Genomic DNA, 16676 nt, shown 5'->3' with positions numbered 1-16676 from the left:
GGGGAAGGGGAAGGGAGTCATTGGGCAGGGGTAGAGGCGGAGCGAGAGTTGTTATTTTTACCTCTGCCTTTGTTATTGTTACCCCTGTAACCACCCCTTTGGTAGCCCTTGCTGTAAGTGGACTGTGTAGGGGCTTTGTACGAGGTAGAAGCTGTGTCTGAAGTATATCCCCTGGTGGCACCTCGATAGGATGAGCGATGAAATGAACGTCTGGGAGCCTGCGATTGCAGGGCTCCCATAGATTTGGCAGTGTCTGTATCCTTTTTCATTTTCTCTAGTGATACATCTACGTTGGGTTCAAATAGGTGTTGCTTATCAAAGGGTTGATTAAGAATGGTACTTTGTACTTCAGGTTTGAACCCTGATATATGTAGCCAGGCGTGTATGCGTAGTAAAACGCTGGTGTTAACTGCCCTAGAGGCAGTATCTTCTGCATCAAGTGCACACCAAATAGAGGTGTTTGTGATGTTTTTCCCCTCTTGGATAAGCTTGTTTGCTCTATCCTTGTACCTGTCAGGGAGATGCCTCATTAATGAATCTAGCTCATCATAATGTGCCCCGTCATATCTGGCTAATAATGCCTGTGTATTGGCGATACGCCACATGTTTGCTGCTTGAGACGCTGTTCTTTTCCCTGATGCGTCAAAGTAGCTTAGATTTCTTATCAGGTGGTGCAGCCTCACCTGATGTTTGTGAGTTTGCTCTCTTGCGTGCATTGGAAACTACAAGTGAGTCTAGTGGTACTGGACCTTTAATATATGCTGGGTCTGAGGGGGCAGCTTTATATTTTTTCTCTATACGAGGGTTAATGAACGGAGTTCTGACTGGGTCCTTGAAGACTTCAGGGGCATGCTTGATTACTCCTTTAAGCATCGGTAAAATGGATGAGGACCTTTGTGGATTATCAAATGTATCCATTAGGAAGTCTTCCTCAACAGGGTCTGTATGTATGTCTACACCATGATATTGTGCAGCCCTGTGAAATATTTCATTAAACCCTACAGTGTCTTCTGGTGGGGAAGGCCTTGAGGGGTATAAGTCATCCTGAGGGACATTTGGGACAGCTGGGGTGGTATAATCATCCCACGGGTCAGGGGATCCTGTAGGCGTGGCTGGATCAGGTATGTTTCCCCCCCCCCCCATATCATCAGAGCTATCATCCCTGTTGAGATCGTCTGGTATATTAGAGGATGCTGGGGAATGCTGTGGTATGGGAGGATGTGGTGATGGTACAGGTGAAAGAGAAGGGGAAGGCAGTCTTAGGGGAGAGGTAGCCATGTCCTTCTTCTTTGAATGCAGAGCTGGATCTGGTGTGTCCAGTGGTCGCTTTTTTGAAGCCAAAATTAAGTGTCCAGTGGTTGGTAGCCATGTCCTTCTTCTTTGAATGCAGAGCTGGATCTGGTGTGTCCAGTGGTCGCTTTTTTGAAGCCAAAATTAAGTGTCCAGTGGTTGGATCTTTAGCTAGAGTCTTTTGAGCAGGGTCTGGATATGGTAAATCCTCTGCGGGAGGTTGATCTTTTGGTGTGGAGGAAGGCTTGGCCACCGAAATGGCTTGTTTTGGTTTCTTGACAATGTCTTTCACTGGGGAAGCAGCAGTCTTTTTCGGATACGAAGCTTTTTTCGGTTCAGAGGATTTTTTCGGTTCCGGTATGGTTTTTGGATCCGATGTTTTTTCGGATCCGATGGTTTTTTCGGTTCTGGTGGTTTTTTGGAATCCAAGGCGGGTTTGCTTGGTTCCGACCTGGGTTTCTGTGCCGAAGTAGTAGTGGTATGTTTCGGCGCCGATGGTTTGGATGTAGGTGTAGTCGGTGCCGTTGTCTTTTTCGGTGCTGGTAGATGTGCCCCGGCACAGTGTGAAGGCCGACTCGAGCCCGAGTCTCCTGAAAGCTTAATTGGGTTCTTAGCCGGGCCCGAAGGTGGTCCTAGACATATCTTACAGCACCATTTGGTGTTTCACTTATTGTTTATATATTGAGGAGATTAGTCCAAAACAAAGGAGAAATAATTCTTTAAAAAGCCAGAATTCAATATCAATGTGTCGTACCCAACATCTACTAATCAAAAACCACAACCAATCTTACTTATCAGTCAATGTGTTTCAAATTTATTTACAACATTTGCAACACAGATTCGATGACAAAAGGGGAGGGAGAGAGGGAACTGAACAGACACGCCCGATTGTGTTTGGAAGACGGTTTTCTTCCGTGGCCGGTTTAAAACCTTGCGGTCACACTAAGCAAAGTAGGAACGTTTCGCACCATCCTAACAGGATGCTGGGGCTTTACACAGCACTGCCTCCTTTGATATTGCTCACGTTTGGATAATAGCCTGGAATAACATTGGAAACCGCCCCCCCCCCCTTTTTTGAATGGAATATTCACCATGAGCCAAGTATTGGATGAACACTGGGCACACCACTGACGGGTTGCCCTCACTCATTTATTGTCGGAACGCGACCTTCTTTTCATTATTCATGGTCCATTTTGTTGCTTTCCACCTCCCTCCCTCCCCGGTCAGTCCTGAAGAAGACCCGCAGCAGAGGAGTTAAACTTCCCTTTATTGCGCTAGAGTCGAAACGTCGACGGTTGTATCCCTCTTGTTTTGAGGCTTATACCTTAGTACCCTTGTCCGTGTCCCTTCCTTGTATGACCTATTAATGTATATAATTCTGTATGGGTACGCCTCTTGTTCAACTAGAAGAATTGCAATTTTAGTTGGACATAAATTTTGAATTTGTTCTTTGAACTATTTTTCCCTTTTTAATTCACTTGAGCACCCTCTTTACACTCTTACTGCATTCTGCAGTTCCCTCTCTTCCTCCCCTTTTGTCATCAAATCTATGTTGCAAATGTTGCAAATAAATTTGAAATACATTGACTGATCAGTAAGATTGGTTGTGGTTTTTGATTAGTAGATGTTGGGTATGACACATCTGGCTTTGTAAAGAATTAGTTCTCCTTCTTTGTTTTGGATTAATCTCCTCAATATATAAACAATAAGTGAAACACCAAATGGTGCTGTAAGATATGTCTAGGACCATCTTTGTTGCTTTATACTAATTGACACCCAGGTCCTTTGACTTATTGGGTTAACCCCATTGAATTAATGGGCCCGAAGGTGGGGCAGTAGAAGCAGAGTGACAGTGTGCACCCGAGCCCGAGGGCGAGGGTGTGACCGGGGCCTTCTGTGTCGAGCAATGGTCGGGGTCGACGGTCTTACTTGCGACCTGCTGCGCTGGAGTGATGTCCTCGACCTCGGAATCTTCTGCCTCGGAGCTGCTGTCGACATCGTGTTGTTCTGGAACGTTGACGCCTTCTTCAAAGATGTCGTATGGAATCGGAGCTGAAGATTTTGAGCCATTGTTCTCCTCGCTCTTCGGTCCCGGAAAGTCTTTTTGGAGCGGAAAGAGGCACAAGCTGAACAGTCTTTCGCCTCGTGCTCCGGAGAGAGGCAGAGGTTACACACTTCATGAAGGTCGGTGTGGGGAAACTTCGACCCACATTGAGGACACTTTTTAAATGGCGTCCTTTCCATGAGCTGGAGTCGAGGCCTAGCTAGGCCCGAAGGCTGTCGACGACGACCAGAATCGAGACCCTCGATGTTGAAGAGTAGCATCATCTGGAAAGCGTTCAAAACTGAGTTTTGTAAGTTGGTGAGGATTGCGCGCCGAAGGAAATCGGTTCAAACACGGAGCGCTGAAAACACATCCGAGCCCGGTGGCGGAGAAAAACAATCTGGGAATGAAGCCGATGCCCATGCGCAGTATCATCCAAAGGAGGAGTCACCTATCCTTGACTTCCAAAGACTTTTCTACAACAAAACAAACTGCAAACATCCGGGCCCAACACTAGGTGGACATCTATGCATAGTGTGTAATCTGCAGCTCATATGCCTCGAACATTAACTGTTTCTAAAGACAATGATCCCTAGACAATAATCGAAATCAAGCTGGTAAATATTGACTCCGTCAGTATTATATTCCTCTGTCCAGCTGGACAGGAATTTAATATGTAATCACTATAAATTTAGGTAATACAGAGAAAACAATATAAGTGGGACACAAGCCTGCATCCAACTAAACGAGATAAGACGTACAACATAAAGTAAAGGGTTCAGGCGAAAGGAGTTTGTTTGTGTAGAGCATATGTCAAATAGAACACACAGAATATAAATAAGATACCGTTACAGATTAGACTTGACAATTTGGAAAATATATATCGTGTACAGAGTGTCGACAGCATTTCGATCCCTTAAATAAATGCTGGAATCATCTTCAGGACATTCAGATTAGCATACCTGTATAGAATAGCCTGTGATTGCATGAACCATAAGTAAAAATAAGGAGGGAAGCCGACAAAAAATAGCAGGATTAAAATTTGGACAAGTCGTCCAAAAGTGCCCGTGAGGGTGTCTCAAGTGTAATGTCCGACGTGATGCGCGACATTAATGGAAAGAAAAGTGTGTATGTGGAGCATCCGTGCTACGAATAAATAAGTGAAAAAGAAAAGTAAACATGAAAGGTGAAGTCAGCGATCAAAAGAACAGCGACAGTATGATCTGGCAAATTGTGAGTGGAGCTGTGAAAATAATTCTATCGGGAGCCGTGATGTGTAACAGAAAGGGCAGAAAAAGCGTAGGAAATTGGAGAGGCGCAGAAAAATTTAATTACCTATATAATGACAAAATAGTCCAGTAGGTAAATGCCCTGGTAACGGAGCGTGGCTGCTACGTTAATAAGAGAACATAGTGCAATGAGCACTATTGCGGTTCTGGAACGGGAAATGGTAAAGCTGAAGTACTTAAAATGACAGTCAGGTGCGCTTTCTATGGGTGAGGGAATCAGACTTACCTTTCCTGATTGGGATGAGGTGCTGTGGACACCAACAACATTTCCAACAAAGTCTTGCAACATTGGCATTTACACTTCCTAGTCCATTAACATTAGTATCTACTCTGTATTGGCATGTCAACTCAGCACTGACTGGATTATTGACATCAGTAAAAATGTATCACAAGTTTCCTGAAATGAGGCAGTCATGGACCATGGGTACTCACAAACATTTTCCAAGGGGCAAATAAGTTTGGTCTTTGATGTGACATGGGGCTGCTTTGATGCCAGCGTGGTGGCGGTTGGGAAGGGAGAGTTGGCGGAAAGGTGGGTTTACATAACGCGAAGCATAATCGTACAATGTGAACCAGAAGACCTGGGATTAATCCCGGCTTCCCCTAATGTATCAAATTGTGTGATCCTAGGCAATTGTTTTTATTTTAGTGTACTTCCTATTTCTTCATTATTACAAATAAGAGGAATTCGAAATAAATGATTTAAGGATGTGCACTGTATTAAACATTTTCCTGTGTCTGATTTAATAAACTATAATGTTGTTCATTTATAATAGGAACCTTGGTCACCCAAAGTGTGCACATAACTCCTGATTTGTCTCTTTAGTTCACCATTGGCATTATTGTCAGGATGGAGGGAAAAATTACTGTTTATAAATTAATGTGTGAAAACTATCACTTTTAAATAATACTTCTCAATGCACTTGACATAATCTGATAAACTAAGGTGAAAAGGTTCGGCTTGTTAATTAAATACACTCTTTGAATTTAGAAGAGACTATCATATTTTTACACTTTTGCTAATAACATCTTAAAAAATGAAGATGTTCTCAAAGTTGAGCAGTGCAGAACTCCCTAGTTACATCCTTTCCGTAACACAAATTAATTTTTAAATAAATACCTGCCTGTGTATTTAGCATATTTTTATTGTTAGTGCTGAGACGAGTAAAGAGCAGCCCAGGGCTGCTGCTGAACAGGGGGCCCCAAGCACTATTTTGAGTATCAGTGTCATAGACAGTCCTGTTACATCAGAAACAATTGTCTAATAGTGTTGTGAAAACTAGACTTGCTGTGAGCTTTTGTCAGGGTATCAGTGTACAGCCCTTAAATACCCCTCAACATTAATACTCAGTATTTCGTGGTCTTTTGACACAAACAAAAAGCCTTGCTCGTCAGTGTACAACATATCTACTTGCAATCCTATACCAATTTGTGCCTTCAAAACTCACTTTCCAATTCTTCAATGGCATTACTGACCACTTCAAGCTCTTCTTGGAATATTTGTACAGAGATAGCAATGTCCCCCTCCACTGATATCTTTTGATATCCATGATGAACACTTCACCCATATCCAACATGGCATCAGTGACCATTATTTCCTCCTCCTTCCAAAACTTCGCTTGTTCTCCAAATGCTGAGCCCAGTGGCCCTTTTTTATATGAAACAAGTGTTCATGCTGTACTTTACTGGAAACATTGTTGCGTTCTATGTGTCCAATTGACAATCCTATTTTAGGAACTAACTAGTTTTACTTCAACACCTATAGCACTGAGAGAATATTAACACCATCATCAGTCTGAAAATATTAAGACTCCATACAAGTAGTCTGGCCAAAGCACCAGAAGACTTCAATAAAGATGCAACTGATAGAGATTTAAAATATATGAATATTGTTAAACATAAAATTAGATACCTTCACCAGCCCTGCTTCCGGCCCATCTCGATCAAAGGTATGTCGGGCCTTGACAATAGAGAGGATCACGCCCTGCATAGCTGGACTTAACATCACCTACCACAAAGGAATAAAGAAACAAAGGGAGAGAAAAAGGCAGAAAAAAGCTGCAGTGAGGAAAGAGAGAAGAAAAGAACACAAAGAAACAAAAACAAAGAAGACGCTGTTTCAAAGACTGCTGAAAACAGGATGAATGAAATTAAATTGCAATCGTCAGGTTAGTAATTACAGTGCTTTGGACCATTTAAAGGAAGTAAAAACAAAAAAAAGTAAACATGGAGAGTAAAAGGGGGCATACGTTTGGATCCCCAAAACTTCCAAAAGATCTTTCAATGCACAACACCTTATAATGGGAGATGCTTTTGACAATAATTTAGATATTATGCATACTGTCTCAATTCATATCTGCTAAGCAAAAAAAGAGGTGCAGCCTTTGGTCTTCTGCCTCCAAACAGCATGAAATGTGTACGTCATGACAGTAGAAGCTGCCCTGTCCAACTAAATAAACACAAGGCTTATAAAATAGTTGAAACCATTGCTTAAGCACTCATATCCGATTGTTCCCATTTTGAAGGCAGCATTGTTAGAAGGCTTACTATGAGCAATTCTAGTTAACGGCAAAATATTCTTCATATTACTGGGTCCGTGAACTTTTATATCCAATACTGGGCACATTATCATGGCTGTTATCCAACTCACACCCACAGGTGCTAATAAGAAGCAAAACGTTATGAAATAGCACACTATCAAAGAAGAAAAATAAAATGTGGCTCAACATTATTTTCAACTGCTGCTCAGGCATCTACTCGGTCACTAACAGATTAAAGATAGTCAAGTAACAGTCAGGAACTGAGTGGCCCAGACAGCTGTAGAAAACACCAGTAGCTATGTCGCATATCAAAGGCCACATACATTGAGATCAATTAAGGAGCTTCCAGAAGACCACTGAGCTTGGGCAGAGAAAAATTTAGATCACAGTAATACCATGGGAAAACCCACACATCATTTGCAATAATGAAATTCAGCAGTATGTCTAACAACCACCTTTATAGTTAAACCTTTGAATAAGAGTTTGCACCCTAATTCCACCACAATTTGGAATATAGCATATAGATAGGGTTTTACACAGCCTTGCGTTTGATCTACACAAAAACCCGCAGCTTATACAGAAACTCTGTTAAAATATGTCAAGGTTATAAAACGGGAGACCTAATATAACTGGGCATTACAATTCCATGTACGAAACTTGGTGACAAACCACAAGACTCCGATTACAACATAGAAAGACAGCAGCAAATGACATCTACAAACAGGATGCGAAACAATTTCCAAGAGTGAAGCTCCTCCCTCCACTTGCACGTAAAGTGCTACTTGCACCATTTCCATTGGGAAGTGTTAGGAGTGCCATGTATGTTCACCAAAGCAACATATTCCTCTTACAGTTAACAAGAATAGAAAAAAAGAGTCCTATGCTTGGTGATGTACCTCCTCATTATATCCATCGGCATCAGATCTAACCAGAATCTTTCCCACACTGGGAATATCCACCTCAGAGACCTGGGAGCTGGGCTGAGGGTCTCCATGTGAGCTGCTAGACTTGTGCTCCATTCCTGACTGAACTGCATGCTTGCATTCAGGCTGCCCAGCCTCCTTGGGATCTGCCTCGGGTGGCTGCAGCGGCACAAAGGAACAACAATTAGAAGAAAGAGGAAGAAGGTGGATAAAGTTTTTGAAGGAAGAAAAGGCTGGTAAACAGATAAGAGTGTGGCAATGCAGAATGTTCACACCACTCCACCCACATTCTTGTTTTGGTTTATAATGTGAATGTGAAAAAGTGCAATAACGCTCAATGCCTGTACTCAGTCAGAATAGGTTAAGATTCTGGTACCCCTTTGCGTTTGTTTGGGACAAACAAGAACTCACCCTAGTGTCATGGACTTCTTACTACCTAATGAGAATATAGTCACTTAGCGGACGAATGAAGAAAAACAGCAAAACTGATTCAAGCAGATTACTGCCATTTTACACATTGGCCAAATGACACCAATCCTATAGGTTTGCAGGGTTTACAGAACTTTAGTATGCAAAATGAAAGCTTTGTTGGTGCGGTTATCATTTGGGTTCTTGTTTTGCACTTTATCATTTTTAATTATATAAGCATAAGACAGTGGAAACCACAGTCAATTAATGCAATAACAAAACTACGTCCCACAATATAAACCAATAGTTAGCTTCAAGACTTATCTGCCCATGAAATACTGTTAATTTAAACTTTGCAATTGTCATAGCATACCAACAGGCACAACACCAGGCCTTCTGTTCCAGTTCCATATATTTCCATGTACGGAGCTCGCAGCAAATAAAGATATGCAATATTCAAGAACCCAGACACATTACGGAGTCTGAACACATGAAGTCATTATATTGCTGTTAAGTGGTTTGCAGGAGTTACGCAGAATGTTTAAATGAGGCTCAGTGGTCAAAAACCTGCACGCGAGCGTTCAGTGCTCACTGAAACATCTATAGCCTTTCCACGAGTGCGGTTGTGGGACACATAGCAATGTCATTAAAAATAGAAATAATACACAGATCTTAATCAACTCAAAAAATCTTTACAACCTAATCCACACAGAAAATAGAAAATGTACAACATATTAGCTGCAGGCTTTTAAAAAGTTCTCATTTCTAGACGTTCAATCAACAGATCTTTGAATAAAAGCTAGGCTTACATTTTTTTTTAATTATTAGAAATAAGTATCCCTTTTGCAGACTTTGGGTCGCTGGGGTTTATAGTGCGTTTATAGTTAAGTATGTAAATATTCACCCTATTAGAAAACAATAATGTAATTATTGAACAGCAATATTTGTAGCTCCACACAAAATAACATCTTCGTTCTTAAAGCACTATAAACGACACAATTACTCCTTGTAACAATCCTATGTTTTTGCCAACGCCTTTGGGAGGGACAGAAGACGACATACACTCAAATCATAATTTTTCTCTGATGCATATTTCTATTACATTGGCTGGTATTTCATTGATATATTCAAAAACCAGATGCCCCATCATCTAAGAAAATAACTAAGTCACCCTGCATGTCTAATAACCTACAAAACTGGAGTCTGTCTAACCTACACCACTGCAGTATGAGCGAGCAAGTGTACTTGAAATACAGGCAGAAAACAGAGCAGCTTATTCTTAAAACACACTGGGTTTAAAAGAAACTGCCTCAGTAAAATGATTCTCTCGTAAAACAGCATGAAGGAACACCTCAGGGAGCACGTTCCTACTCAAGGTAGAAGAATGCCATGTACACTTCTGTCTACCTCATACACTACATTATCGGTGGGACCGTTTTTTTAAAGCTATAATGGACTCACAGTAAATGTGTGTCACACAATTGTGATGGAGCCTGAACTCTCAAACCCTTTAAACCCACATAGAAAAGAGGCTACTCTTTAAGATTATGCTATTCATACATTCTCAATTTATCAAAACGGATTGTAAATGTTGTCAACAACTAGGAATAGAAAATAAAAAAAGGGAAACAAAGCAGTTGGACGGACAAAAATCAGGCATCAGATGTGGAACATACCACTATTGGTCAGGTGACTGGGTATGTGTTGAAGAACTTGGTTGCTGCAACGTATATATGCAGTAGATTGGTTCAATTTTTCAAAGAGTTAGATTTTTGATCGGGGAATTGCAGCTAATGCAATACTAAACAAAGACTGGTCTTGAAACAGTAGGACTGCTGCTTAAAACAACAGTGCTAGCACCCTTTCAGAAATAAATGATACATTTAGCTGGTTGGGTGTTTCCCTTTCTGGATTTCTGTAAAATGTATTTTCAGGGATTCAGCAGGACACAGATTTTCTGTGACCTCTTCTTTATTTGTATAAAAAAGTCTGATATTCTGTATTTTTTGGTGAAGAACTGATGTTTACCCTTCAATGAAGATATAAAATACACTTTCTACTCTGAGCGAGGTGGAATCACCGCATTCATTTGTAGTTGCATGGGCCTTATCTGAATGTGTTGAGGAGTGTCCCGTTTATTGATCCGTTTTCTAATTTTGAACTATACTTTTTTGATGTATCTGATTACAAGTTCATGACCCTCATACAAGTCTTAAGTACTCGAGGTATGCTTTTCTAATATAGAAATTACAATCCCACTTCAAATGCTTTCCAGTTCATAATTGTCACCACTTGGAGAAGTACAGTTAACCACATGACTACCCTTGTAGATTTTATATTAGACTGCACCTCATGATAATTATTCAATTCTAGAGAAGTCAGTGAGGCGATTAAAAAGTGTTGCTGACTGCAAATAATATATTTAGTATACGCTCTGTCTTGTAATCGGGGACAAGAGCCCTTGACAATTAAAGTTTGAAGAACTGGTTATCTAACTGATAAAACAAAATTGTCAGATCACCCAACAATATGAGGTGAGGAGCAATTGTGGACTCATATGGGGGGACCGTTGCCTCTGAGGTCGCAACACAGTAACAAATACCTGGTGATAGAAAGAACAAGACAATGACAAGCACTGGCAAAGCAAATGCGCCAGGTGTTAGCTGCCAGCCTTCTGGCTTTGTCAATGCTACTTTTCTTTTTTCATGGTTTTTGTGAAAAGTTATCATTGGGGTAGGTGCCAAGCCATCATCAAACTAAAACAAATTGGCTAAAAGCACACATTGCCATAGTTGACCCTTGAACAGTTCGAACCTACCGTATTTTCCGGCATATAAGACGACTAGGCGTATAAGACGACCCCCTACTTTTCTTGTTAAAATATAGGGTTTGGGCTATACTCGCCGTATAAGACTACCCCTCTTCCAACGCACACCTGTTATCAGAGTGCGCCCGCACGGGCCTGGCAGCGGCCGATGTGCGCTATTCATTACGGCACCGGAGTGACTGGCCAGTGAGTAGCTGTAATAACCTTGCCTACATCCTGGGGTGTAACTCAGACTGCGCTCAGGTGCAGCGCTGAAACTGGGATACGATAATTCATTACGGCGCCTGTCCCTGAAGTTACAGCACGCCCTGTACCAGCATATTTATTTAGGTACGGTATTTATTTACCGGTATTTATTTTACAGTATGCGTTTTTATATAGCGCAGACTTTACCCGAAGGTGTCAGAGCCTTTAATCAGAGCAGTATTTATCAGTGAGGCAGCGTCTGTTATCAGAGTTCGCCCGCGCGGGCCTGGCAGCAGCCGATCTGCTCGTCCCCCAACCAGGGAGCCAAGACTCCAGGGCCTGCTCTGCCGTGCTCCACTTCGCAGCCAAAGCCACCCAGGAGGGGCCGCCAGCCCCGACATCCTTTTACTGCGTTTGCCCAGGACTATGGGCTGTGCATAACTTTGCTTCTGCGATTCACAGCAGTAATTGCCAGTGTCTCCCACAGTCTCAGAAGCACCATGGGCGTCACTCAGCACACCAAGTCTGCCTCACTCCTCTCACCGCTTATGGCGCAGCAGTTCAGAGCACTGTAGTACCTTCTGCAGGGGCCGTCTTCAGTAGCAACTGACCCCTGCCATCGATCTATGGGCGCAGCTCCACACAACGTTAAGTTGCATGATTCGACACCCGGCGTATAAGACGACCACCGACTTTCAAGAAGATTTTCATGGGTTAAAAAGTCGTCTTATACGCCGGAAAATACGGTACTATGTCCAAGGATTTCCACCTAGTGAAAGGGCAGAATGCTATAATTCACAGAGAAGTTAGCGGATGGCTGAAGTGAGCCGACCCTTTGCTTCATATTGTAGTGGGCAGAAGAAAAAGTTGAATGGCAATACCAGACCAATAGTTGAAGAGGGTTGGCTAAAAGCCCCTATACGTAATTATATTAAACAATCATTTTAATAATATAAAAAAAGGTATTTGCTAACATCAGACCTAAAAAAACTGAGTGTCTTCTGTGTCCAAAACCAAGCACAGATGAGAGCTCACCAGGTCTCTAGCCATGACACTCTGTAATGTCTGCAACTTAATATATATTGGCCTGCCCAAAACCTATTGGCTAGCTTCAAGGAGACGTGACAATCTTAACGAATCATGACACCACATGAACACAGCTTTTAAAAGTAGTCCACTGAGTTTATGGGCAAGTTTTCCTTTCCTTATATGCTGTGCTAGCATTGCTGTAGGCTTCTGATATATTTGTTAAGGAGTATTTACAATGCTACAAAATACAAATAAAGCTCTGTTAAAGAGAACTTTACAAGGGAGCCCATCTTTGACTGTAAATAAATAATGTTAAGTGTCCATTGCTCTGTGAAGCAAGAGCCCAGTATACATGCAGATGACGGGACATTGCGGAAGCACCATTCAGGAAACGGATCAGGCAATGGTCTCTCCTCCCATTCGTGTAGGTACAAAAAAAAGGTGGGGAAATCTCCCCCTACCTGAAGGGTCGAGAGGTTTCTTAGTCGAAGTATGCCCTCCCTAGGCAGAATTGTAACCACAACAAATATCCCAATGAACCAGCGTGTGGTCAGTGGAACCGATTATCTAACTGTACAAAAAAAGGGGGGACTCTCTAGTGAAAGGTTGCACCTAACTCAACCTGAATGGGAGGAAGGAAAACACTCTTGGTTTAATTACCCTCACACACCCAAGTGGTGTCATGCTTCATCATCGGGTCACCAGAGCCCTAAACGGCGGGGTGGGCAGTGTTGGGAGCTCTTTGGATAAATGAAGACCTGGGGGATTTAAAGATTAAAAGACCTCAGGCATACCCCTGGTTTCCCTTTATTCTTGGGTCTGTCAGGGTTATTAAAAAATCTTAAAAACGGGTCCGTAGGAGTGTTATGGTCTTAAAACCCTAGTGCCGACATGTTTCTTCAGGGCAAAGGATACCCCCCCTGGGAACTACAAGGATGGGAGTCCCTATCCTATCAATGAAGCGAGGGGCGAGTAGCTGCGCCTCGTGTGCATGTAACAGATAACTTATCTGTTATGTATGATCCTTCATCTGTGAACATAAACAAAGGACAAAGACATACAACACACAACACAAAAATAGCATCATTACAGTATTACTGTTGTGCTTTTTACCATTTAGGTGCGTAGTAGAGACCAGACATATTTGCATGCCACAATCATGTGCAAGTTCATGCCAACAGTCTCATCCCCTTTTGTGCCACTCATCTCTTTATCTGCAACACACTAATTCTATGTGACAGGTTATCGTGTAGTGGCGATTTTATTCGCATGCTAACACTATCTGTGTGTTAGTATGTGTACATTTCAGAGTGCCTACACCATGTGCCAGTCTCTTGGAACAGCTAACCACATTTATCCTTCCAACTGTGTACATTAAAAGTGATAATGACTCGACGTATATTCAAGATTCACAAATCTACTCCATGTATTCTTAGTCATTCATTCAATTCCTTACCCTTCTTGGGGAGGCTAAGCGCTTCACACAGGACCGGTAGGATACTGTGGGTGGTCCTGATGCAATCACTGTGGTCAAGTCAGTTTTTTTTAAAAAGAAATTAGAAGAGGAGAACAAGTAGACACCTCAGTACTATAGATATGGAAGAAGTCAATCCTACTACTCACCTCTTCAACTGGACCAACCAAATGTGTCTGTGCGCAGCGCATAGTACTTACTTCGGTTCAAGATCTCACCCCACTCCTCATACCAAATTGGTACCGGTCCTCGGTTTGTGCGTAGAGCCTCCGGGGATCGGTGTTTAAATATTGAAAGGCAGCGCAGGAAGAGTTACCGGTAAAAAGCAATACGCCCACATTCTGGCAGCAGCAAATGACGCGATACGTCGGTAATATGCTTGGGATTTGTGGTTTCTAGCGTGATATTGTAGTTCTGTGTCCCGCAAGGGCAACAGTATGTATTTGTGTACCGCTGCACCATTCATGTTAGATCTTGCAGCCACGAAGCATTGGCCTCACTGTGTGGCAAAGATCAAGGTCGGATAAAATAGGGCTATATTAATGTAAGACTGCGAAGACTGGAAATGGAATCATGGGATCTGTAGTTCCTCAAGGGAATTAGAAACCCGACTAAAATTAGATAGTGTATGCGTCTACCCCCATTAGTCAGATGTTCAGTATAAGCAGACCACACCTTCCCCGCTACTATATTCTCCATCAATCCATGTGAGCAATTGTAAGCACAATTGGATGAGGACATTTTTCTGTTATTATTCGTTCCAACAATGGTCTAAAAGTGACTTTATTCCTCAATATATCAATTAAAGGAGGTCAGATTTCTCTCATTTGTTTAGTTGACTCCAAGGAATGGAGTCATTCAAGCCACTCTCATGAGTCTTTAAACGGTACACCCAGCGTTGCTCTCGGTCCAGGAGTTTCTTCTGCAGGTTGCCAATGCCTTTTACTTTTTCTATCACTGTCCATCTTATATCTGTGTCTTTATGTTGTTTCTCTTTAAAGTGTGCTGTAAGTTTAGTTGCTATTATAGCAAGTCTGATTGTGCTCCTATGTTCGCTGATACGGATTTTGACCTTTCGGCTTGTCATGCCCACATAGGTCAGGTTGCATGGGCACTTGATACGGTAGATCACTGAATCCGATTTGCAATTCGTGTGGGGCCTTTGTTCCCACGGTTAGTGTAGGCCTAAATCAAGGCTTTTAGTGTGTTCAGTGAATTGGCATACCACACATGTTCCACAAGGATAATGTCCTGTGACTGAGGGGTTGTTCCACAATGTCAATTGGTTGCTATCTTTAGGTTTATATGTGTCTGTGTGGACCAATGTGTCTTTCAAGCGTTTATTTCTTCTGAATGAGAACATAGGTTTTTCATAAGTGAGTTTATTAGATGTGAGTATAGGCTATTTCTTGATAATTATTTTTTTCACATCATTAGAAGAAGAGTTATACGTTGTAACACATTTATTCTGGTTGTGTCTTCTTATGGGTTTCAAGTAGGGCCTCTCTCGGGGTACTGCGTGCTCTCTTCTTTGCTTTTTCAATAATCATAACACAGTACTCTTTTTGTTTCAGTTTATCTGTGAGGATACATGCCCCTTTTTTATAATCTTGGAGGTCAGAACAATTTCTCCGTATTCGTAAAAATTGGCCAACCAGAAGATTCTCCCTGAGGGCACGTGGGTGTGTACTGTCAAACTTTAACAGGCTGTTCCTGTCAGTGGGTTTAGTATACAGGGAGCTAACCAGTGTACCATCACTTGCTGTTAGATTGATGTCCAAAAAACAAATCTTCTCTCTGTTCATATTCATGGTGAAGCTCCCATTCAACAGAGACAGGAACCTCTAAGTATCAGCTAAGTACCAAGCCTAAACCTCAGAATTCTTATCAAGACATCTGAAGGAATAGCAAAAACACCTGCTATTCAAAGAACAGTTCCAAACTCAGCTGTTCATATAATACAGTAGTATTGACTACAGCAACTATCTACAGAAGCCAAACAATGGATGAAAGGGAGCTCATTGCTTCTGTTAGATAGATTTGAAATCCCTCAACCAACTGTTTGCACTTCCGTTTTTTCCTGCTTACTATACAAGTCACATCTTTGGAGGCTCCTAACCCTCATTTGTGGAATTTCCATCACCCATTTTTCGTTAATCAGCATTTGCTTAGCGGTTTGGTTAAGAATGCTTTGAAGTGGTTAGTAAGTTAGTATTTTATAAACTTCCAGGTTAATAAAGTGCACCCTTCTTCCATTGCAGATCAATAACTTTTTTTATTTTTAAACATATATATGTGTATCGTTCTTTAGCACAATACTCATTTTTGACATAACTGGACTAGAAAACTATATAGAATCCTACGGGAGCTCTTTCTTTTAGGGGAGTTAAATACACACAAGACTAGGCATTTGTAGCAGCTGAGCGTAGGTGACCCAGCAGTTACACACAAACACAATACATTAGTGTTAGGGCGGGGCTGATTTTCATAATGTAAAAAGATGGTGTGTAGGTACAAGGACACAAAAGAAATAGTTGCACTTATCAAGCAAGCAGTAGTTCAAACATTTTATAACATTTTAATTTTTTATGCTAAATATCTGTTTTTCGAAAATTACAATGTGGTGCCATATTGGCTAAAGTGTCGATATGACACATAAAAGGTGC

At 41.7% G+C, this 16676-nt stretch overlaps 1 protein-coding gene across 7 annotated transcripts in view; it reads right to left on the bottom strand.

Moving 5' to 3' along the window:
• The window catches only part of USP28 (ubiquitin specific peptidase 28), a 505647-nt gene that overhangs the window by 144517 nt on the left and 344454 nt on the right, over positions 1 to 16676 (bottom strand). For 3 of the 7 annotated variants that reach the window (XM_078682344.1, XM_078682345.1, XM_078682346.1), the window contains 2 exons: positions 8060 to 8245; positions 6536 to 6631 (listed from right to left, as the gene is read on the bottom strand). The exons of 2 other annotated variants lie outside the window; for them this stretch is intronic. In XM_078682344.1, the coding sequence (XP_078538470.1) occupies positions 6536 to 6631; positions 8060 to 8245 (282 nt within the window). Of the gene's footprint in view, positions 1 to 6535; positions 6682 to 8059; positions 8246 to 16676 lie in introns of those variants that run through there. 2 more of the 7 variants (XM_078682351.1, XM_078682347.1) reach the window with 2 other exon arrangements.

Source organism: Lissotriton helveticus, chromosome 3_1, assembly GCF_964261635.1.
Source record: "Lissotriton helveticus chromosome 3_1, aLisHel1.1, whole genome shotgun sequence".
Classification (NCBI taxonomy): Eukaryota; Metazoa; Chordata; class Amphibia; order Caudata; family Salamandridae; genus Lissotriton; species Lissotriton helveticus.
The sequence above is the reverse complement of the archived record's forward strand: the minus strand, read 5'-3'. Positions and strand labels throughout refer to the sequence as shown.